Consider the following 23,179-nt stretch of genomic DNA (forward strand, 5'->3'; position numbering starts at 1 on the left):
TTTGAAAAAATACTTAAAATGCAAAGGAAAGAAACATTTGTTTTTAAATGATGTGACATGAAGGTCACCAAAGCCTGATTGATGAATCCTTTTCATAGATTTAATCTGAATGCTAAACTCTGCTCAAATGTATAAACATGTTCCCGAGCACCACCAAAGGGCAGCTGCAGTGAAAGTAAAGGTTGTCACCGACTTAAGAGGTTTAAAGTGGCTCTGATTTTGGCCAAGTGAAGACATTCTTCTGCGAATTTCTCGGTGCAGTTCTCGCACATGCCTCGAAGGAGAAAGCGTGTGGACCAAACTGCTCCAAAATGCAGGCTGACGTTAATGCTGCTTGTTCGACCTGAGGAAGGCAGCGAGCATTGGGAAGCGGGCGATGGTGTGTTACTGCTGCTGAGATCAAGGGCTCGCCGGTTGGTGGGAGGTGACAATCCGAGTCCAGTCCCAGAGCATGTGATGCTGCAAAATATAAACCTATGAACATCGACATGCGTAACAGAAGCATTGCAACATATTTTAAATAGTGACAATTTGCCTAAAAAAGATTCCCTGTTGAAAATATTAATAGTAAGCGTGCATATTTGAGTGGGTAGATCATCTCTTAGGAGGATTCTGTATAATAACCTGCTGGATGGGATCCAATCAGAACTTGCTTTGCTGCTATGTAACTCGGTCCAGTCTGTGGCAGATGCTTTGATATTGTTTAGGATTTTTATTTAAATATATATATATATTTTATAAAATATACCATTAGCGTTTATCGTATCGCCCGCCTTTGGATCTGAGCCAAGTGTGTGTTCCTTTTGCATTCTCCGTTTCCTTCCAGCCGCCGTTATTAGAGGCAGTGTGATCATCATTCAGGGTAGGAATCGAGCACAGGAACAGGCCTTAATGTGTGTTTGTATATGTAGACTCTGCATTTGTACCAGCGTTTAGTTTCATTTCGACCAGGGAGCGAAAAGGCTTTTCTATTCCACACTGACGTTGCATCCTTGTGAGTGTTTTGCCATTTAAGTATAATCGTGCAGAGCTTGTTGCGGTGCACCGATTGCATGCTGATGTATGACTGTGGGGAAGTTTCAGCTCTTTTATTTGCTGCAGCGAGGCTGTTGAATCCACTTCACCTGCCCGGTTTTCTTGCTAATGCATGGGTTACCCATTATTTTCCTGTTCACCTGTTTTGTTTCTACTTATTTTATTTTTGTTTTGCAGGAAAATAAGGATGAGTGACACAGGTGCAAAGCCCAGCCAGCCTTTAGCGGCAAAGCAGAAGGATGTCACGCCAAAGAGAGGACGCGGCAGACCCAGGAAGCAACCCCAAGTATGACATGTGTAATTTACATTTGAGTCCTGAGAGCGGGACATCGCGGGACATCGCGCACTGCCCCCCCCCCCCCCCCCCCAAAAAAAAAACCCACCCCAATTTAACCAGACAAGTGTGTGCACCCGCGTAAAACACAGTCACCCGCTGTTCAAAGTTAACAACTACCGCTTTGCATTTTAACCGCATATTTGTTAAAATCTCTTACCGACCCAGGGACACGTTTGGGGATTTTAATGCAAGTTTGTTTGGTTTTTCTCTCTCTCGCCTATGCGGTCGTCCTATTTGTTGTTGGCTTTGGTAGATTTTGCGTGTTAACAGATACACCATACAGTGAGGCCGTCTTTTGAATAATGTATCGGCGTCCCAATCGCGCCGAATTGCGGAGCACCATCCGGCTTGGGCTGTGACTGAGCCGGTGGAACATTTTATCCCTCCTTGGTTTAAAAAAAAATTGCAATACCTTCGGAGGTGTATATATTTTTTAAAATCTCTATAACAGGGATGTGGGGTGGGGTGGGGTGGGGTTGCCTCCGGGTGGTTTCAAAGCGCCCTGTGTGGTTTTTTTTTTTTTTCACCCCCCCTTTCCTTCGCTTTCACCCTTTGTTACAATGTTGCTTTCAGCACCAGCGCAACGTGAGACCTTTAAACCATCGTGAACCGGTAGTCCCGGCCCCAACCCCTGCCCCGATTGGCCGCCTGACGGGGATTGCCCGGCTGCGATTGGCTAAACCGGCTATCAATCAACCGGACAGCCTGTCCAATGCGAGGCGACGTTCGGCCTCCGTGACGTCAGTGCGTTGCTCATGGTTGCAGCCCAAACAGGTCTTCCCCCTCTCACCCCCCCCCCCCCCCCCAACCAACACCAGTTGGCTGTCAGGATGGCAAGAAGAGGGTCTTGATATTTTCTTAATTGACTTCTCAACCCCCCCCCCCCCCCCACCACCCATGTCTTTCCCACCGACTAGAATAAAACCTAACCTTAAAATTTCTACCTCGTGAAATAATCACTCCTTTCTTTAGTTCATAAGGATCATAGGAAGTTTGTGGCACAGGAAAAGGCCTACTTGGCTCTTGGTGCCTGCGGCGGCATTGGCTGCACTTTAAAAAAAAAAAAAAAATGGATTGTGCTCGGGGTTCCTCCGGGTGCTCCGGTTTCCACCCACAAGTCCCAAAAGACGTGCTATTAGGTAATTTGGACATTCTGAATTCTCCCTCCGTGTACCCAAACAGGTTCCGGAATGTGGCGACTAGAGGCTTTTCACAGTAACTTCATTGCAGTGTTAATGTAAGCCTACTTGTGACAATAAAGATTATTATCAAAACCAATGCCGCAGGGGGGGATGGCGGCAAGCCCTAATTCGTCTCCTCGCTTGCTCCAAAAACCAGTTCAAATTCACATTGGATCCAATGAGTGAGTGGTCCCCCCAAAGAAACTGGATCCAAGCTGACAATAACACCTATTACGCCTGATCTCGGGCTGGAGCCTACACTTGATCTTAGCCAAAAGGCTGAGAACCGGATGAAAAGAATTGAGCCACCCAGCATAATCCTACTTTCCAACATTTGGCCCATGGCAGTTGCAGGTTACGGCACTTGGGGTGCTTATCCATATTAGTTTTTTAAGTGAGGTGAGGGTTGTTGTTTTTTTGCATCATTTCAACCACATTTTAAAGCAGTGAGTTCCATACCACCCCTGCCATCCCTCCGGATGGAAAAGTATTTCCTCATCTCCCCTCTAATCCTTCTACCAATCACTTAAAATCTATGCCCACCAGTCACTGACCTCTCCGCTAAGGTAACTAGGCCCTTCTATTGCACCTTCATCTCAATCAAATCTCCCCTCGGCTTAATCTATTCCATGGAGAACAGCCCCAGCCCATCCAATCTTTCCTCATAGGTGCAACATTCCAGTCCTGGCAACATACTTGTAAATCTCCTCTCTTCTAGTTTTAACATGAAAGTGGGGTTTTAAATAAATCTTCCATTAATGAGTGTGAATCATAGTTTTTATGAATAGATGTGAAGGTTTCTCAATCAGATCTATGGTGCGGTGATTGTTTCAAAATGGGGATAGGTGCCAATTAAAATAAAAATGTCACTGCGTGGTGAGGTCCCAGCTTGATGAATCTTGCAAATTCTTAGATCAACCTGTTGAGAGTCTTAGATCACCCTATTGAAAGTCTGAATATTGGCTGCCAGAGTATGTTCATGTAGTCATTTGGTTGTTTGTCTGCTGTTGTGAAAACCATGGCATCATGTTGTGCCTGTGCTTTATTTAAATAATGCATTCAGATGTCTTAGAGGAAATTTTATAAACTGGTTCTGTACCTTTTCATAGAAATGCTTGTATATTGGGATAGTTTCAGGCAGGCTAATTTTCTAGGGTAACCAGTTCTGAAATGTATGTTTCTGGGGTGGGTTTATTTATGGTGTAATAAACACATTGTTACCTGCAGCAGTAAGTTTTCAGTGTACTTTTCTCTTTTCCAATTATAGCGAGAGTTTGTTAGAGGATACAATCCATAGAAGTTCTTAATATTATAATATTGTAATGGCTCATCTTTTAGGGATAAAAATATCTTCGGTTGATGGTCCCTTTTAAGAACTATATTGCTTTCCTGGTTTTAAAAAAAGAGCAACTGGCTTCCAGTAAACAGTCATGTGACCAAGTTGCCTGGGGGATGATAAATAGGGAAAAGGGTTCACTATACTTATAAATATATTTCACATTACTGACTATTTGAAACAGAATATGGGCATCAGGATTCTTGCTCTTTGATTTTTGGTATCGTAAAATTCTTTCGATTTAAAGAATTAACGTTGTGGCTTCATTCTTTCAGTAAATCCTTGGGGTTTGGGATTCTTAAAAACTAAATATGTTATTGGTCTCTAATGAGAGGACAATAATATCACCAACCATAGGTACATTTTCAAATCTAGTAAAATGTTGTTTTACTTTTATCACATGCCCATTAATTTTCTATGTTTCAGTACTATTAACATTTTATCAGGTTTATGATTCAGAAAGCCTTCTAGTTTGATAATGTTTAAAAGAGCAACAGCAAAAATAGTGGGGTTTGTTGATCATTCAAAACTATCAATTTTAAGAGACTCATTTTGTTGCATCAAAATGAATGTCGTGACAGCTGAAATTGTTGGTGTTACATTGGTGAGAAGAGCTGACAACAGGCTGATGTTCCTTCAGCAACTAATCTTTGAAAGATTTAAAAATAATAAAATGCAATGACTGTCTTGTGCAGATGGCAGAGCAATCTTGCAACAAAGCATAACACTGGATGAACCAAATAAAATCTTGTTCGTTCCCTCTCCCCTTACTAGTACGGGACAGTGAGCAAAACCTACAGGTATAGACACGTAGCTCGTGGTTTGTCTACCATAGTCGTGCTATTAATCTTTTTATTCCCTCAAATTTAATAGGAACCAACTGGAGCTCCTACTCCAAAACGACCACGAGGAAGACCAAAAGGAAGCAAAAACAAAGTTTCTCCTAAATCTGGCAGAGTAAGTACATGTAGTCCATATAATTTTTAAATATTGTATACCCTTTATACCCTATCAACGCATCATTAATTTGTTACACTTTATTTTGTTTACCTTTGCTTGACCTTTGAATGATTTGATCAAATCATTCACCATTGGCAACCCATTTCACGCAAGCAATTTTCACAATGGAGAGTGGGAACAAATTACTTGTTTTGGGGATGTTAGAAAGTGCTTGGGCCTCGACTGAATCAATTACTTGTTGGAGGAATCAAATGTATTGCATGCAAAATTACTAAAATACAAAGGGAGGAGGAAAAGTAAGATGTGATGAGGGTGCAAGAGAATGAAAAGGGATAATAGCTTGTTAAATAAAAACAAAATACTGCAGATGCTAGAAGCCTGAAATAAAAACAGAAAATGCTGGAAATTCTCAGCAGGTCTGGTAGCGTCTAGGGAGAGAGGAATTAACATGAATGTAACTCTTCAGAATTGGAGATATTGCCAGACATGCGGAGTATTCCTGTTTTTAGGCTGGACTAAATGATTGGGAAATAAGTTGACACCTGGAGTATAATGTGGGAATATGCAAAATTATCCATTTTGGTAGGAAGAATGGAAAAGCAGAATTTTTTTTATTAGATGAGACTAGAAAATACTGGTACACAGAGGGTTTGGGTGAACACAAATCACAAAGTTGACATGCAGGTACACAAGCAAATAGGAAGGCAAATGGAATGTCAGCCTTTATTGTTAAAATATAAGGGAGGCGGTGGTGAAGTGGTATTGTCGCTGTATTAGTAATCCAGAGGCCAGGATAATTCTCTTGGGTCCTGGGTTCGAATCCCAGTATGGCAGATGGTGAAATTTGAATTCAATAAAAATCTGGAATTAAACGTGCAGTGATGACCATGAAACCATTGTGGATTGCTGTAAAAACCCATCTGGTTCTGGAAGGAAATCTGCCCTTCTTTACCTTGTCTGGCCTACATATGACTCCAGATCCATAGCAATGTTGTTGACTCTTAAATGCTTTCTGAAATAGCCTAGCAAACCACTCCGTTCAAGAGCAATTAGGGATGGCCCAGCCTGCAGCATCCATATCCCATGAATGAGTAAAGACAAAAGATTAAGGAATTCTTGCTAAAGTTACATAGGTATTTGGTCCTGTAATGGGCAATTTTAAGATAATTTATTAATGAACAAAAAGGAATTTATTTGTTGATTTTCAAGAGCTTTAACTTTTGGTTAAATCTCAGGATAAGGATTGACCATTTAGGACTGAGATCAGGAGAGATTTCCCCTTTCAGAAGAATGTGAATTATTGGACCACTGTATATTCAGGGCAGGAGGAGAACGGAGGAATATGGGGATAAGGTTGGAAACTGAAGTTCAGTAGGGCAGTTTAGCTGATTCCAGTGCCTATTTCCTATTTTGTTATAACAACAGGCTGGTTATGATTTGAAGGCTCCAGAGACGTGAGGTATGTTATTTGATGTCTGTACCATCAATGTACCTGAGTGCAAGTGTGTGTTTGTTGCAAAAAATCATATTACTGAATTTTGTAAAGAAATGTCACTTTGTGTCTTGTTAATGCATTTATGGACATCAGTGGCAGGTTTTGCTGCTCTTATGCAGTGTGCGTATATAGAACATCATGTGAAATAGCTAGATCTAATGTATAGTAGATGTGCAGAAGATGTAGTCTCAGTATAACCCAATCTCAATATGCCCCTACCTTCCCAGGGTGGCATTTGAGTTTCTTCCTCATGAGTGAGTATATTTCCTTCTGAAGCTGGGCTGAAATTGTGTTCACTTGACACCAGTTGTAGGCTAGTTCATATATTGGTACCAATATCATTTGGAGAAAAAATTGTAGTCAGCCTGCTTTTAGTAATGCTTTAACATCATGATTTTCTTTGATCGTGTAATCTTTTTAATTCATCACCACACATCATCGGCAGTACTTCCGCCTCATGCTGTTTACGTCGGATTACTCGCAACCAGGACAAAAGACAAAACTCATTGCTGTACTGCTAAGTGTTTATTTAGTAGGCTAAGCATGCTCATCATGAAAATTTTCCTTTGCTGAAATCCTAATAACAACCCTGATATCAACAGTAACTCAATGAAACAGGTCGCGATGTACAAATAGTTGCTTGGTGGTACAGAACTTGAATATTGCTGAAATAAAGTGATACGCTATTGAAGCTTTTCATCTTGCACTTGTCAGGACAGATATAAGAATGTCAAATTTCTAAAGCTACTGGAGAAGGAGCCGAGGGCGAGTGTCCGCACAAATAACATCAGCTCGGGATACTTTTCTCTTCACCATGGGACTAGGCAGGGATGTCCTATGTCCCCTCCCTGCTGTTTGCACTCGCGATTGAGCCATTGGCCATCGTGTTAAGAAGTTCGGGGGTATGGAAAGGGATAATGCGGGGAGGGGGGTAGAGCATAGGCTGTCCTTATATGCCAACAACTTGTTATACGTGTCGGAACCAAGTGTATCAATAGGGGGAATATTGGAGTTGCTTCGGGTGTTTGGGTCTTTCTCGGGGTACAAATTAAATCTAGACGAGTGAGTGTCTCGGCCGGGGATGGGGGCAGGTGTGGGGGGGCTGCCATTCTGTAGGGCAGGGACTCACTTTAGATAGCTGGGGGTGCTCGGGATTGTGTGTGGGGGAGGGGGGGGGCAGCTCCATAAGTACAACATTTCTAGTTTGGTGGGGAGGGTGAAAGCTCTGGCAAGGTGGGATGGTCTCCCTGTGTCACGTCGGGTACAGGCGGTTAAAATGAACGTGTTGCCGCAATTTCTGTTTATTTTCCAATGCGTGCAGATTTTCCTGTCAACGGCATTTTTTTTAGAGAGATTGAAGGAATGATTACCTCGTTCATATGGGGAGGGAAGGTGGCCAGAGTTAGAAAGGTGCTCCAACAGAGAGGAAGGCAGGTAGGGAGTTTGGGTCTTCTGAACCTGATGTATTATTACTGGACGGCGAACGTGGAGAAGGTACGGAATTGGGTCAGAGGAGTTGACTCAGTGGATCAGAATGGAGGAGAGTTTGTGTAGGGGGTCGGGATTGAAGGCGCTAACAACAGCGCCACTCCCGACGGCCCTGGTGAAATATTCAGTAATAGCTTTGTTGAGAATTTGTAGGCAGATCGAGTTGGGGACAGGGTCAAGGGAAATGCCGACTCAGGGGAACCATGGATTTGAGCCGGGGAAGTGGGATGGAAATTTTCAATGATGGGAGGAGAAAGCATTAGGACACTAAAAGATTTGTTTCTTAGGGGTCGGTTTGCAGGATTGAAGGAGCTGGGAGTGAAGTATGGGCTGGAGCAGGGGAAATGTTTTGATACATGCAGGTTCGAGATTTTGCCAGGAAGGAGATACAGAACCTCCCGGTAGAGCCGGCCTCCACATGGCTGGAGGAGGTGCTGACGACAGGTGGAGAAGGGGGTAGTATCGGCGGTTTACGGGGCTAGTTTGGAAGAGGAGAAGGCACCGGTGGAAAGGATCAAGGCAAAGTGGGAGGAAGAATTGGGAGAGGATATGGAGGAGGGGTTCTGGTGTGAGGTGCTCCGGAGAGTGAACGCCTCCATCTTGTGTGCGAGGTTGGGGCTGATACAGCTGAAGGTGGTATGTAGAGCACACCTCACAAGGATGAGGATGAGCCGGCTCTTTGAGGGGGTAGAAGATGTGTGTGACTGTTGCAGGGGGGCCTTGCAAACCATGTTCATATGTTTTGGTCTTGTCCAAAGCTGCAGGATTACTGGAAGGAGGTTTTTAGGGTAATCTCTAAAGTGGTGCACGTGAAACTGGACCCGGGTCCTCGGGAGGCCATATTCGGAGTGTCGGACCAGCCGGGGTTGGAAACGGTGTGGAGGCAGATGTTGTAGCCTTCGCCCCGTTGATCGCCCGAAGGCAGATCCTGTTGGGATGGAGATCATCCTCTCTACCCTGTGCCCTTTCAAGAACTGGATTACATCGAACATATAGGGCGGGGAGGGTTGGGGGGGGGGAGGGGTACTGTTATGTGTTAATGGTGACTATGGGTGATTCCTGATTCCTTTCTGCTATTTGTTTGTTTATGTTAATTGGTTGCTATTGTAATTCCAAGCACATCATGGATTGTTCTACAAATGTTGGCCAATCGTGGAATCACACCTAACATTAGATTTGACCAAACCTTTTGGACTCTGTATCATTGAAAACTGGAGGTGTGATGGGAGATGGATATCAGGACACTGTGGAAGTCTTGACCTATTTGGGAATTGTCCAGGAAGTTTCAACTTCTGACGGACAATTTCCCCTGTTCCCTGGGACCTCAGCAAATGTCTCTGACTCTGAGCTAGAGTTGGAGATTTTGGACACTTCTGTAAAACAAACCTGAATAGTTACCCAGGAAATGTTGGATAGAAAAAAAACTAGTCTCACTCTGGAAATGATGAGGGATCATGTGGCAATGGATAGAATATGCATTTATAGTTCTGAGATGGTAATACTCATTGAGGAGTGATGTGGTTGACTCTTAAAATGCCCTCTGAAATGGCGTAGCAAACCACCCAGTTCAAGGGCAATAAGGGATGGGCAACAAATGCTGGTCCATGTCCCATGGATGGATATTTAAAAGATTGTTCATAAACTGATCACCCTATTGTTAGCAAAACAAATAGAGTTGACCAGTGGTTTGATATTTCGGATAGCCCTCTGTGTATTTTAATGAACTGTACTCCAAAAACAGTGATGCTTATTAATATACCGTTAAAAGCAGAGGTTTCTGTGTCGTGATGGAGAGCAGCTCGGGCAGTTGGAACTTTTGTATCAGTATCAAGAACAAATATCTGCTGTGGAAAATGTCTCTCATCCAACTCTCAGTTTAACATCCATCATCTGTTACTGAAAATGGCTGGTAAGAAAAGGTAAAAATCAGCAATAGTTTGTAACTGATTAATTTATAAAATACTAATATTTTGTAAATGTATAAGATATGGAAATGTAGAGAACGGCAGGGGCAGCAGGGTGGCATTAGTAATTGGAATATCGGCTTCTTGCAGAGTAAGGATGAATGGATATTTATTTAGAAATTGTCTGAAATGAGGAGGCAAAGGAGATTGAGTATTGTTTAGAATCTTTGTAACTTATTCATTTTTGAAATGCTTTGAAGGATATTTCAAAGTGTTCATATTGACATTTAATTTCGAACATTTATCATCTAGTTTATATGTCAACAGATACTTTTTGGATATGAAAGATTCCATTCCAAATTGGCGAAAAAATAGTTCTTTGCATCAGTGTGTGTGGGGAAAGATTGATCGAGTGATTTCAGGGTAGTGGTCAAAATGAAGGGGCTAGACCCCAAAATGTTAGTCTTTATCTTTTCCGATTTTGATGCATTTGCTGTGTTATTTCAGCATTTCTCATTCCAAATCTCCGTTAAATGTAAAAACTGGATATGATGGCCCAGGTTTGGCACTGAGTGGTGAAAGAACGGTGCTTGCCATCCATTTCGCTGACAGCTGCCCACAAAGATTTTGTGGACTTAATGTTTATAGTGTAGCAATGTATATAGTGTAGCCTTGTACTGATCTGGCATCTTTTTTCAGAGCAGCACTCTCTACAGGAAATATGTAGTAATAACAATAATCTTTATTGTCACAAGTAGGCTTACATTAACACTGCAACAAAGTTACTGTGGAAAGCCCCTAGTCGCCACATTCTGGCGCCTGTTCGGGTACACTGAGGGAAAATTCAGAATGTCCAAATTACCGAACAGCATATCTTTCAGGACTTGTGGGAGGAAACCGGAACACCCGGAGGAAACCCACGCAGACACCGGAAGAATGTGCAGACTCCGCACAGACAGTGACCCAAGCCGTGAATAGAACCTGGGACCCTGGCGCTGTGAAGCAACAATGATAACCACTGTGCTACCATGCCGCCCACTGTGAGTGGGTAAGAAACCGATTTAGTCAATCCTCACTGAGACATGCTGTCTAGACCAGGAAGTATAAAACAGGACATGTATGTTAGATTTAAGTGAAATAAAGATTGGGAAATATAGGTAGGATTCCAGACATAAAAGAGGCAAAAAAAAGTGAAAATAAATTAGGCAGTATCCAGCACTAATTTCTTTTCCTGCAGGAATGAGATTCACAATTTGTAAAAAGATGTTTTTTTTTCAGGGCTAAAGAGGTTTTTCAGCAGTATTTATCATGCCCATTTAAAACTCACTTACTCCCAAATGTTTAAGTCCTAATGTCAATACCTATTGGGTTGCATTCATTTTAATGCTGAGTCTATCAGTGTAGAGTGCAGCAGTTTGTTCTGTGGAGGAATATGGGTATCTATGATAGCAACTTCAGATTTGTGTTTTGAACTGCATGTGTGAAGAGACCTGATGTTATTGTCTGTTGTACCCCTGTTATAACGGTGATTGCTGTTAAAATCACCATACTCTTCTCACAAAATATGCCCCATTTCTAATCGATTGTATTTCAACTTGTTGAACTGAAATTTGAGGCAGTGCTTTATGATTATCTTTCTATCTTATTCTGTGAAAAAGCCTGATATTTTTCATGATAGTCTGGCAAAGATCTGGAACTTGTGTGTGTGAATCCATGTCTTGTCTTGTCCAATATCATGCATGAACATGCTGGCACATTGCACCACCTCTGCACACACATACTCCAGACAGCACTAGATGGATGGTATAATTTAATATGAATATATTTAACTTCTACATTTACTGTAGTGTGGGGAATGGTGGGAGAAAAATAAGAAAAAAGTCAAGTTGTGAAATACAAATCGTATCTTACATTTGCAGGTGACAGAAAATGAGAACAATTAAAACTGTAGCTGTCATAAATGCTACACAGAGTCCGATTTGATAAGTGGCGAAAGGTTCCTTTCAAAGGTCATATTCTAACTGCAGGAGTTCCCTGGAATGCAGTGTGGAACTGAGACTGGTTTAAATAATGTGCACTATAACTTTGCTGGTTTGCTACTATATTCTTGGCTTGTAAAACAAGAGCATGCCATAAGAAAATTTATAATTTCTTTCATGGCTAAGCATGAGTTCCTCTGCTGTAAAGCCACAATGCAAAAAAGTAATTCTCCCCTAGTCAGTTGAACTTTAGACAATTACAGATGTCTATGTGATATGTACATGGAGGTAAAATCCTATATGCACATGTGCAGGCAAGAGGGAAACCACAAACTATAGTATTTATTCGGTATGGAATGGGTGGAGAGAGAAGGAATTGCTAAGTATCAAGAGTAATTCATTCTCGGTACCTTTTGCTTAAGACTGCCTGTGCACAAACAATAGGAGAAGATTAAACTTCAGACTGGATGATGCAGTAGGTTATTATATGATTCCTTTCGTTTTTAGAACCTGTATTTGCATCCAGCTCTAACCGCTGTCATGGAGGTCTCTCTCTCTCTGCCAGCTGTAAAGGTGTTGTGAAAGAAGTTTGGAAATTTGAACTCCGAAACTGGAGCATTGAGACCCATTGTACAGAATGGCATTCCTTGCCAAACTTGTGTCAAGGCAGCATGCCTGGTACAGGTAAAGGCAGTACTGAATTCCATTGGTACCAGAAGATTTGTAATCTGAAGTTGGGATTTTTTTTATTGAGGCAATGGAAGAACCAACATCAGGAGATCACACACTTGTTCCATCAATAATTAATCCAATATTGTATCTCAAAAGCAGAATTTCTGTTCTTTTGACATCCCTGACTTCAAAGGGCATATACAAATCGCCAGAGTATAATGTACTTGGCAATTACTTTACATTTCATTTCCCTTTTTCAATTCATTAGTCCATTGGTACAATTTGAAAAGTAACAAAATTAATCTACTAAAATCCCAGTTGATCAGAATCTAATGTTTCCTGTGTGATTTTTAAGTTTCCAATTGTGGATGGACACCCAATGCCTGTGCTCTGAAGGCCACTGTGGCACTAAACCTTTATGCCTTGGGATCGTTCCCAGGGCGGTGGGTGATCCTTGCGGAGTCTCTCAGTTAGCTGCACATTGGCTGTTTGCTGCTCCAGTTCGCCTTGATGGGTGGTTGATTGGTGATGAGGGTTACCCATTGAAAAGGTGGCTGAGGACGCCTGCCAGTCACCTGAGGACAAGACGCTGAGAAAGGATACAACCACTGCCATGTATCCACAAGGGCGGTGGTGGAGAAGGCCATTGGGCTGCTGAGGATAAGGTTCAGATGCCTTGACCGACCAGCGGTGCCCTGCAGTATCTGCCTGAGCGAGTGTTGCTCATAGTAATTGTCTTCTGTTCTCTTCACAACCTCGCTATCTCCAGCGGGGAACTTGTGAATATAAGGATGCCAATGCTGCAATACCTGCCTCCGAGGCGCACAACGAGGAAGACTCCGATGCTGATGGCGGGCAGCCAGAGAGTGAGGACGGTGAGGGTGCAATCAGGAATCTTCAGGGGGGGTCAGGAAACCAGGGACATCCTGATTCAGTGGTTCTTCAAATGGGTTGGCATGCCCTGCATCACCAATGTACACTACGATCATCCCAAACATGTAACACTCATCTATTCCTGAGCCCATTCCCTTCTTAATAAAGTTTGACACCCCAGACATCTCCCAATAGGCAATTTTGAGGCTGACCCCAATGAAGCACACAGAACATTTCTAGTTTTGGTGCAATAAATTACTTATGGTGAGAAAATTAACATGAAATAAATCAAAGTAACCCATTTGGATCCTGAACATAGTTCTTTAAATGAAAAGAAAACAATAGCACACAATGTGGACTCCTGTTTGTGACTAGTGTGTCTTGAGCTTTCGTTTGCGGGTATTACTTCTAGGTGGCCCCCTTCACTGCCAGTGGCATTTGAGGCAGGTTGATGATCTTGTTGCCCGTTGGTACAGATGACCTTGGTAGTCGTTTTCTGGTCAGCAGGGCCTGAGCAGGCACCGCTTGGGAGGTTCACTCAGCAGCACTGCTTAGTAATCCTCAGTTGCTGCGGACCTGGGAGACGGAGCGGCGACAGGCAGAAAGACGGAGGAGCTGGTGCCCTCGTCTCGGGCTCCATGAGAAGAGTCCACAGAGAGGACCGCCACCTAATCTTTCAATCTGAGGTGAATCCTCACTTCCCTTCTCCCACACAGGCATGGACCTCCTGAGGTTAGTGCCGATGTGAGGGCTTGCAGGTCTGAGCGCAACCCCCCGTCATGTGTCATTGCAATCCTGGAGCTGCCTCTGCATGAGAGACGCTGATTTCTCAACAGATGAGGCTGTGTGCTTGGAGCTCAGGGTCTCCGCAGCGCTCATGCTCCATAAGGTCTCCTCCTTGAAAAATGCCATGGCATGCAAACTCTCTGCGAGATCTTCCCACATATACCGCTGGACATCCAGCATTTTCCGCTTTATGGACAACTCCAGAGACTCATCTGTCACCAGCACATCTCTGACGGCCAGTGAACTGGGCATTCCCTGCCTCCAACATCTGCCTCAGTTAGCATGATGTTCCCTCACTGTTGTGTCCTAATAATCCAACTGACTCCGTTACGGCCACTGGTGCTGAGAGATGTTATGCCACAAGTGCACCCCCTGATGTCTTGGGTGTCAAAGAAGGTCGTCGGCTTCTTGGCTGGCTCTGATGGGCAGCTCATTTTAGGGATGAAAGCAAAGGGTAAGATACATGACTTGTATCACACAGATTAAATTCTCAGCACATGCTGTTGTGATTACGGGGAGATGTTAGGATCGACGATGTAGTGGGTTATTCAAGGGTTTACAGCCTGAGGGCAAAACTGCTCGCACTGAGTCCAAGGTATACGTCCACAACTGGCTGGATGTGCATTGTTCCATTCAGACCTAAATTCATCAATGGGAATACACAGGATATCCCTGTTCAGCTGGGGTGATTCACTCCGATCCATTATCGTCCGGGACACTCTGGTATGACCAGCCATTAGCCCGTTACAGAGTCCGATGGCCCCTTTTGTTTGGAAATTGGAGGTTAGTTGCACATTCTTAGCATGGCCGTGTTCTGTTGTGTAAACAGGAGTGAGTAATCAAAAAGTCCAGATGGCTATGATGAGTTCAAACCCGGATACATCTGGACTGAACCATCATTGCGGGGCTGGACAGAGTTTGAAGATAACAGGATCCTGTTCGAACAGCTGGAAGCAGAAGCATTTGGAGACTAATCAAGGGAGGTCATGAAAAGCTGCAACACAGCCAGGCTTTCGGAAAGAGTCTGAAGGAGATTCACGAACAGCAGGAATATGTTCTGTAAATGCAAGTATAATTTTTGTCTGCCAGTATAAGTGTAGTTGAAAGCTGTATGTTCATTATACGTGCTGTTCAATGGAAAATGTGTGTTAGGGTTAAGAGATGTATGTAAGCTATTCTTTTAGGTTCAAAGTTTAAAAGTTAAAATTGTTTATGTTATAATACAGTTTTGTTTGTAAAAATAACCATTTTCTCATGCAATCTTTCCTGGAGCGAATCGATCTTTCTCATCTTAAAAATACAAAAAATCCTTGCAGTTCTCGTCCAGTATCTTGGTCACTGTTGGGATCTGGTCTGGCGTCCGTAACACTGGCTATTGTGATTGGTCTCAGTCGCATTGAGGTGTCTCAGTGATCGGCGCATAACGGAAGTCGTTCTGAAGGACAAAACGCTCATTCATCACTTTCAGCTTCATTCTGTCAGGCTTCAGCCCACTGGACTTTTTCCCTCCTCTGAGACGCCAGCCTCTCCATGACCTGATAATCTGCCTCCTTACTCGTTCTTGAGCTCCAGTGCGCCCAGCTCATGGCTGGTGAGGATTGCCAGGTTTGGCACCTCACCACTAGTGGCAAATCACTCATGATTGTTCTGACTTTGTTTCTCCTGCAAGTAAGTGCAGAGTTTCATTGACTGCAGAAACCTTTCACACCAACGCCAACACCATATCATGCTGCCCTGTCCACTCAAAACACCCCCGAGAGGGTTGAGAACATTTACCACCCTTTTGGATACCTGATCCTTTGTTGGACCAGAGGCTGTTGATTCATCTCTCTAATCTTGAGACACACCGCCACGCGTGTTCCAAGACTTGCTGAAACCCACGCACTTGTTCAAAACCAAGGATTTGCCCCATTGTGCACAATTCTCACTCGGTCACCCATGCCAAATGCAAAAGGTCATTGAACCTTTCCCCCAGACAAGATCATGCCCATTGACCTCTGCGGCTAATTCGGTCCAGGCCTTCTCGGTGAGGTGGGGCCATCCCCGCCTTCCATCCCTAGGCATCAGGATGTCACTCCTTTCTGTTACAGCCTGCACCAAGGCACTGAGGTAGTCAGGGAAACTGGGTGCGTCCTGGCCGCCGGAGCTCCCCTTCCGCCTGCTGTTGATTCCTGCAGTAGCCATTTTGCAGCCACGGATTCATTTGTGCCCTGTAGACATCGCTTTTAAAGCTCGCGGCGGGCTGCCATAAGGCACGATGCCGGACTTCCGGTTGCTGCTATGCCTAGGTAGGTCGCATATTCGGCAGCTCCTGCCAGGAACGGACTTTTGGGCTCTTCAGAGGGGCCCCAATGGCAATTGTTCAACGGCTTCCAGTGTGGGAAGGTGACAGCAAGGTACCCCCGACACTTATATGGATTGGGCCAGGAGTGGAGCGGTTAAAAAAAGTGATCCTGTTACAGCGGAAAGTGCAAGGGAGGAAAAGCAAGATGGCAGCGGCTGGAGACCGAGCAGCGTGGGCGCAGTGGTCGCAGGAGCAGCAGGAGTTTCTTAAACGCTGCTTTGCGGAGCAGAGGACAGCAATGCTGGCGCCAATGAGGGCGGCGATTGAGAAGCTTGTGGAGACCCAGGGGGCCCAAGGGTCGGCGATCCGGGAGGTGCGGCAAAAAGCATCGGAGGACGAGATCTTGGGCCTGGCGGTGAAGGTGGAGACGCACAAGGTGCTGCACAAGATGTGGGCGGAAAAATTTGAGGACCTGGAGAATAGGTCGAGGAGGAAGAATCTTCGGATTCTGGGTCTCCCTGAAGGAGTGGAGGGGCCAAATGCCTGGGCATATATGAGCACGATGCTCAATTCGCTGATCGGCGCGGGGGCTTTCCCGAGGCCCCTGGAGCTGGATGGGGCTCACCGGGTCCTGGCAAGGAGACCCAAAGCCAACAAACCACCAAGGGATGTAGTGGTGAGGTTCCACCGCTTTATGGACAGAGAGTGTGTCCTGAGATGGGACCAAAAAAGAGCGGAGCAGCAGGTGGGAGAACACGGAGATCCGAATTTACTAGGACTGGAGTGCGGAGGTGACTAAGAAGAGGGCTGGTTTTAACCGGGCTAAGGCGGTGCTCCATTGGAAGGGGGTGAAGTTCGGGCTGCTGCAGCCAGCGCGATTGTGGGTCACGTTCCAAGATCGGCACCACTATTTTGAAACACCTGATGAGGCATGGAACTGTATCCAGACTGAAAAGCTGGACTCAAACTGAGGGTTTGTCGTGGGGGGATGTTTACTGTGTTTACTGCGTTTGGGGAATGTTCTTTTTGTTTTGGTGCTGGGTGGGGATGGGTGAATGGATTTGATGTGGGGGCTGTGGGAGAGTGTGGGCGTCGGTGTTGGAGGGGCAGGGCCCCGCGGAGGAAGAGCGGGGGTGGAGGCCCGGGAATGGGGAGTTGGGGGTAAGGCCGCAAAAAGGAGCTGCGCCAGAGAGGGCGGGGCCGGCTCAGGAAAGCGCGGGCTTCTTCCCGCGTCAGGGAAGGATGGGTGCGGGGCCGGGGAGGAAGGGCGGTGCTGGAGAGGAGCGCACACTGACTGCTAAGGGGTGGGGGGATTCTCACACTGGGGGGGGTTGATGGAATGGCGGGAGAGGCCGGGGTCAGCAGGAGTCAGCTGACTTACGGGAGTGTCATGGGGGGAGCAAAATGGCTAGATGAGGATCTAGCGGGGGGAGGGGGGGGAATCTGGGTTGCTGCTGCATTGTCCAAAGGGGAGCTGGAAGTAGGAGAGGTAGTCGGGGTGGGAGTCCACCACCTGGGGACTGGAGGGTGCGGGAGGCGCGGGCACGTGGCTGGCCTAGAAAAGGACATGGCTAGCCGGGGGGCAGGGGGGCAGGCGAGGCGAGTAGACCCCCCGATCCGGCTGATAACTTGGAATGTGAGGGGCCTGAACGGGCCGGTCAAGAGGGCCCGGGTGTTCGCGCACCTAAATGGACTGAAGGCGGACGTGGTTATGCTCCAGGAGACACGTCTGAAGGTGGCAGATCAGGTTAGGCTGAGAAAGGGATGGGTAGGGCAGGTCTTTCATTCAGGGCTGGATGCGAAGAACAGAGGGGTTGCAATACTGGTGGGGAAGTGGGTGTCGTTCGAGGCACTGAATATTGTAGCCGATAATGGAGGTCGATATGTGATGGTGAGTGGTAGGTTGCAGGGGGTGCGGGTGGTACTGGTGAACGTATATGCCCCGAATTAGGATGAAACGCATGCTGGGTCTGATTCCGGATCTGGAGGTAGGATGCTTGATAATAGGGGGGGACTTCAACACGGTGCTGGACCCAGCACTGGACCGTTCTAGGACCAGGACGGGTAAGAGGCCAGCTTCGGCCAAGGTGCTCAGGGGGTTTATGGACCAGATGGGGGGCGTGGATCCATGGAGGTTTGCCAGGCTGCTGGCCAGGGAATTTTCCTTCTATTCCCACGTCCATAGAGCCTACTCCCGGATAGATTTTTAAATTTTGAGTAGGGCGCTAATCCTGAAAGTGGAGGGAACGGAATATTCGGCCATAGCCATCTCGGACCATGCCCCGCATTGGGTGGAGCTGGAGTTGGGGGAGGAGAGGGACTAGCGCCCGCTGTGGCGCCTCGATGTGGGACTGTTGGTGGATGAGGGGGTGTGCGGGTGGGTGCGGGGGTGTATTGAAAGATACTTGGAGGCCAACGACAACGGGGAGGTGCAGGTTGGGGTAGTCTGGGAGGCGGTGGTCAGGGGAGAGCTAATCTTCATTAGGGCCCACAGGGAGCGGGAGGGGTTGGTGGGGGAGATTTTAAGGGTGGACAGGAGTTATGCAGAGGCCCCCGAGGAGGGGCTACTTAGGGAGCGACGGAACCTCCAGACAGAACTCGACCTGATGACCACGGGGAAAGCAGAGGCACAGTGGAGGAAATGAAATGAAAATCGCTTATTGTCACAAGTAGGCTTCAAATCAAGTTACTGTGAAAAGCCCCTAGTCGCCACATTCTGGCGCCTGTTCGGGGAGACTGTTACGGGAATTGAACCGTGCTGCTGGCCTGCCTCGGTCTGCTTTCAAAGCCAACGATTTAGCCCTGTGCTAAAGCGCGGGGGGCGGCGTTTGAGTATGGGGAGAAGGCGAGTCGGATGCTGGCACATCAGCTTCGTAAGAGGGAGGCAGCGAGGGAGATTGGTGGAGTTAAGGATAGAGGGGTGAATACGGTGGGAGATTGGTGGAGTTAAGGATAGAGGGGGGAATACGGTGTGGAGTGCGGTGAGAATAAAATAGGTGTTTAGGGACTTCTATGGGGATCTGTACAGGTCTGAGCCCCCAGCGGGGGAGGAGGGGATGCAACGATTCCTAGATCAGCTGAGGTTCCCGAGGGTGGAAGAGGAGGAGGAGGTGGCTGGTTTGGGGGTGCCGATTGGGCTGTAGGAGCTGGTTCAAGGATTGAGGAGCATGCAGGTGGGGAAAGCCCTGGGGCCAGATGGGTTCCCGGTTGCATTTTACAGGAAATACGTGGACCTGCTGGGCCCGTTGCTAGTGAGGACTTTTAATTAGGGGGGGGGGGGAAACCTTGCCCCCAACAATGTCCAGGGCGCTGATTTCTTTGGTCTTGAAGCGGGACAAGGATCCATTGCAATGTGGGTCGTATAGACCGATCTCGCTCCTCAATGTCGACGCTAAGTTGCTGGCGAAAGTGCTGGCTATGAGAATTGAGGACTGTGTCCCGGGGGTAATTCATGAGGACCAGACATGATTTGTGAAGGGTAGGCAGCTAAATACAAATGTGCGCAGGCTCCTCAATGTGATTATGATGCCCTCGGTGGAGGGGGCAGCAGAGGTTGTGGCAGCAATGGACGCGGAGAAGGCCTTTGATCGGGTGGAGTGGGAGTATCTTTGGGAAGTGTTGCGGAGGTTTGGTTCGGGGAGGGGTTCATCAGTTGGGTCAGACTGCTATATAGAGCCCCGGTGGCGAGTGTGACTACGAACCGGCGGAGGTCGGAGTACTTTCAGCTGTACCGGGGGACGAGACGGGTGCCCCTTATCCCCCTTGTTGTTTGCACTGGCAATTGGGCCGCTGGCCATGGCACTGAGGGAGTCCAGGAAATGGAGGGGATTGGTTCGGGAGGGAGAGGAACACCGGGTGTCATTGTATGCCGATGACCTATTGTTGTATGTTGCGGATCCAGTGGAGGGGATGGCGGAGGTCATGCGGATCCTTAGGGAGTTTGGGGACTTTTCGGGGTATAAACTCAATGTAGGGAAGAGTGAGCTCTTTGTGGTGCATTCAGGGGACCAGGGAAGGGGGATAGACAAGCTACCGCTGAAGAGGGTGGAAAGGAGCTTTCGGTACCTGGGGATCCAAGTAGCTAGGAGTTGGGGGGCCCTGCACAAGCTCAATTTGACACTGTTGTGGAGCAGATGGAGGAGGATTTTAAAAGATGGGATATGCTGCCACTCTCACTAGCGGGTAGGGTGCAGTCGGTCAAAATGGCGGTCCTTCCGAGGTTTCTCTTTGTATTCCAGTGCCTTCCCATTTTGATCCCCAAGGCCTTTTTCAAACGGGTAAGCAGGAGCATCATGGGATTTGTGTGGGCGAATAAGACCCTGAGGGTGAAGAAGGTGTTTCTGGAGGGTAGCATGGACAGGGGGGGGCTGGCGCGGCCGAATTTGTGTGGCTATTATTGGGCAGCCAATGTGGCGATGATCCGTAAGTGGGTAATGGAGGGAGAGGGGGCGGCGTGGAAGAGGCTAGAGATGGCGTCCTGTGTGGGCACGAGCCTGAGGGCACTGGTGACGGTACCGCTGCCGCTCTCACCGACAAGGTACACCACGAGTCCAGTGGTGGCGGCGACGCTGAAGTTCGGGGGCAGTGGAGGCGACACAGGGGCGAGGTGGGAGCCTTGGTTTGGTCCCCGATTCGGGAGAACCATCGGTTCGTCCCGGGAAGGGTTGATGGGGGGTTTCGGAGCTGGCATCGGGCAGGGATTAGAAGAATGGGGGACCTGTCCATCGATGGGACGTTTGCGAGCCTGGGAGCGTTGGAGGAGAAATTTGGGCTACCCCCGGGAAACACTTTCAGGTACATGCAAGTGAGGGCATTTGTGAGGCGGCAGGTGAGGGAGTTCCCGCTGCTTTTGGCACATGGGATTCAGGACAGGGTGATTTCAGGTGTATGGGTTGGAGAAGACAAGGTTTCGGCGATTTACCAGGAGCTGAAGGAAGAGGAGGAGGCCTCGGTGGAGGAGTTAAAGGGCAAGTGGGAGGAGGAGCTTGGGGATGAGATAGATGAGGGTCTGTGGGCTGATGCCCTGAGTAGGGTTAATTCTTCCTCCTCTTGCGCCAGGCTCAGCCTAATACAGTTCAAAGTTACTCACGAGCGCATATGACAGGGGCAAGGTTGAGTAGGTTCTTTGAGGTGGAGGACAGATGTGGGAGTTGGGTTTTTCCCTATTTGTGTTTTTAAATGTTATATGGGGGGATATTGTATATGGGGGAAATCCAATGTATAATTTCTGCTTGTTATGTTCTTGTTTCTTTCTTCTTAATGTGGGGTGGGGGGGCGGTTTGTTGAAAATTTGTTGAAAGTTGGGTGGGACTGGGATGCACGGCAACTTCTGGTTCTGCCCAACGATCGTCCACGCCAAGTGTGAAATTCTGCCCATAGAGGCTTCATAAAGTTTTTTTTTGAAGAGTCTGATTTCTTTCATTACACTTGCTAACCGTCTTAATCTTTCCAACTGAATGAATTGGGGCACTGCCCATCCATTTCACATTGGCCTCCAGCCTGCAATACAAAACTACAAGCTGCTCATTGTTTACTTGCCGTGATAGGCTGAGAGATCAAGGATGGGGGATGGAGGCTTGTAATGCTGTCAAAATTAAGGTGACATTTTAGGCTGTGCCACATAGATATTTGACCTGAGTGTCCAGGACTGAAACTAGGTGGAGGGAAGTCTTGTCTTCTGAGATTCAGAAAGAACTCAAGAGATTCATGTTTAACGCTCATAAACTGACCATGGTTGTTTGAGAACCTTCTCACAGCAGTTTCTGCCAATCTAATAGAGGAATTCTAATCAATAATATATGGCTGTGTTTATATAGTGCAGTTAAATACATTTCAAACACCACACACTCACAACTGGAACAGTGAGTCATTGAATGTTTCCCAGGAAATGCTGCAATTGTCTTAAACAACTTCCATTTGTTTGCAATTAGCCCATTGCAGCTCACATATCTGATAATGTGAGTGCAATATGATCCATCTTGAATAGTGGAGTTTGCAGACACATCAGTTTAAATGAACCAACTTTTTAACAGCAGTCACTGCTGTAACAGTACTTTATATGATTTTTGCCATTTATCTCAACATTTTGTGCAATTCATACTGGTTCAGAAGTCCCTTTCGTGATGAGAAAACCTGATACATTCTGCATCCATCATTCCTAATTACTACCTGATGTGTTGGGTGCTCTGGATCCGTGGAACACACACAGGCTACCAACACTTAAAATTGTACAACACTATTTTATTAAGCTAGAAACTGTTGAACATACTTTCGCTGTGGGTTAACACGATGTTAGATTAAACTAAAGACCTATGCCTGTCCTAACCAGTCTATGCACTCAGCACATGGTGAAGATCTGTGCTGTAAGCTCTGTCCTTCTGAGAGGCTGCATCCCGAATGAGTGGGAAACCTGATGCTCTCTGTCTTTATAGTGAGTGTGCTCTAACTGGTGATTGGCTGCGGTGTTGTGTGTGTTGATTGGTCTTGCTGTGTGTCCATCAGTGTGTGTCTGCACCATGATATACTGGTGTATATTATGACATCCCCTTTTATAGAAAAATGTATGTTTGTGGTAATAAATAATGTGTGGTGATAATGTTCCTAATTACGTGTGGGATGAGATGACCTATTTACAGGACTATGTACATGAGAATTAAGCTATTTATGGGAAGGTGCCTGGTGCAGAGAAGCAGTATGCAGACACATCAGTGTCTTTACTATCAACATTATATACAAACCAGGGAAACGATCAAACAAAGCAACGAAACAATTCAGAGAGTCCATAAATTCGAAAAAGTTCATAAATTTAGTCTCTGAGGTGGGCGATGAATTCTGGTTGACTGCTTCAAG

At 46.3% G+C, this 23,179-nt stretch overlaps 1 protein-coding gene across 7 annotated transcripts in view; it reads left to right on the forward strand.

The window, feature by feature from the left end:
• Positions 1-218: 218 nt before the first annotated feature.
• Positions 219-23,179, forward strand: part of hmga1a (high mobility group AT-hook 1a) — a 182,233-nt gene continuing 159,272 nt past the window's right edge. For 3 of the 7 annotated variants that reach the window (XM_072480379.1, XM_072480380.1, XM_072480372.1), the window contains exons 1-3: positions 1,021-1,060; positions 1,213-1,321; positions 4,763-4,846. In XM_072480379.1, the coding sequence (XP_072336480.1) occupies positions 1,053-1,060; positions 1,213-1,321; positions 4,763-4,846 (201 nt within the window). In that variant the 5' untranslated portion in view covers positions 1,021-1,052. The other 4 variants (XM_072480378.1, XM_072480375.1, XM_072480373.1 and 1 more) reach the window with 4 other exon arrangements.

This window comes from Scyliorhinus torazame, chromosome 17 (assembly GCF_047496885.1).
Source record: "Scyliorhinus torazame isolate Kashiwa2021f chromosome 17, sScyTor2.1, whole genome shotgun sequence".
NCBI lineage: Eukaryota > Metazoa > Chordata > Chondrichthyes > Carcharhiniformes > Scyliorhinidae > Scyliorhinus > Scyliorhinus torazame.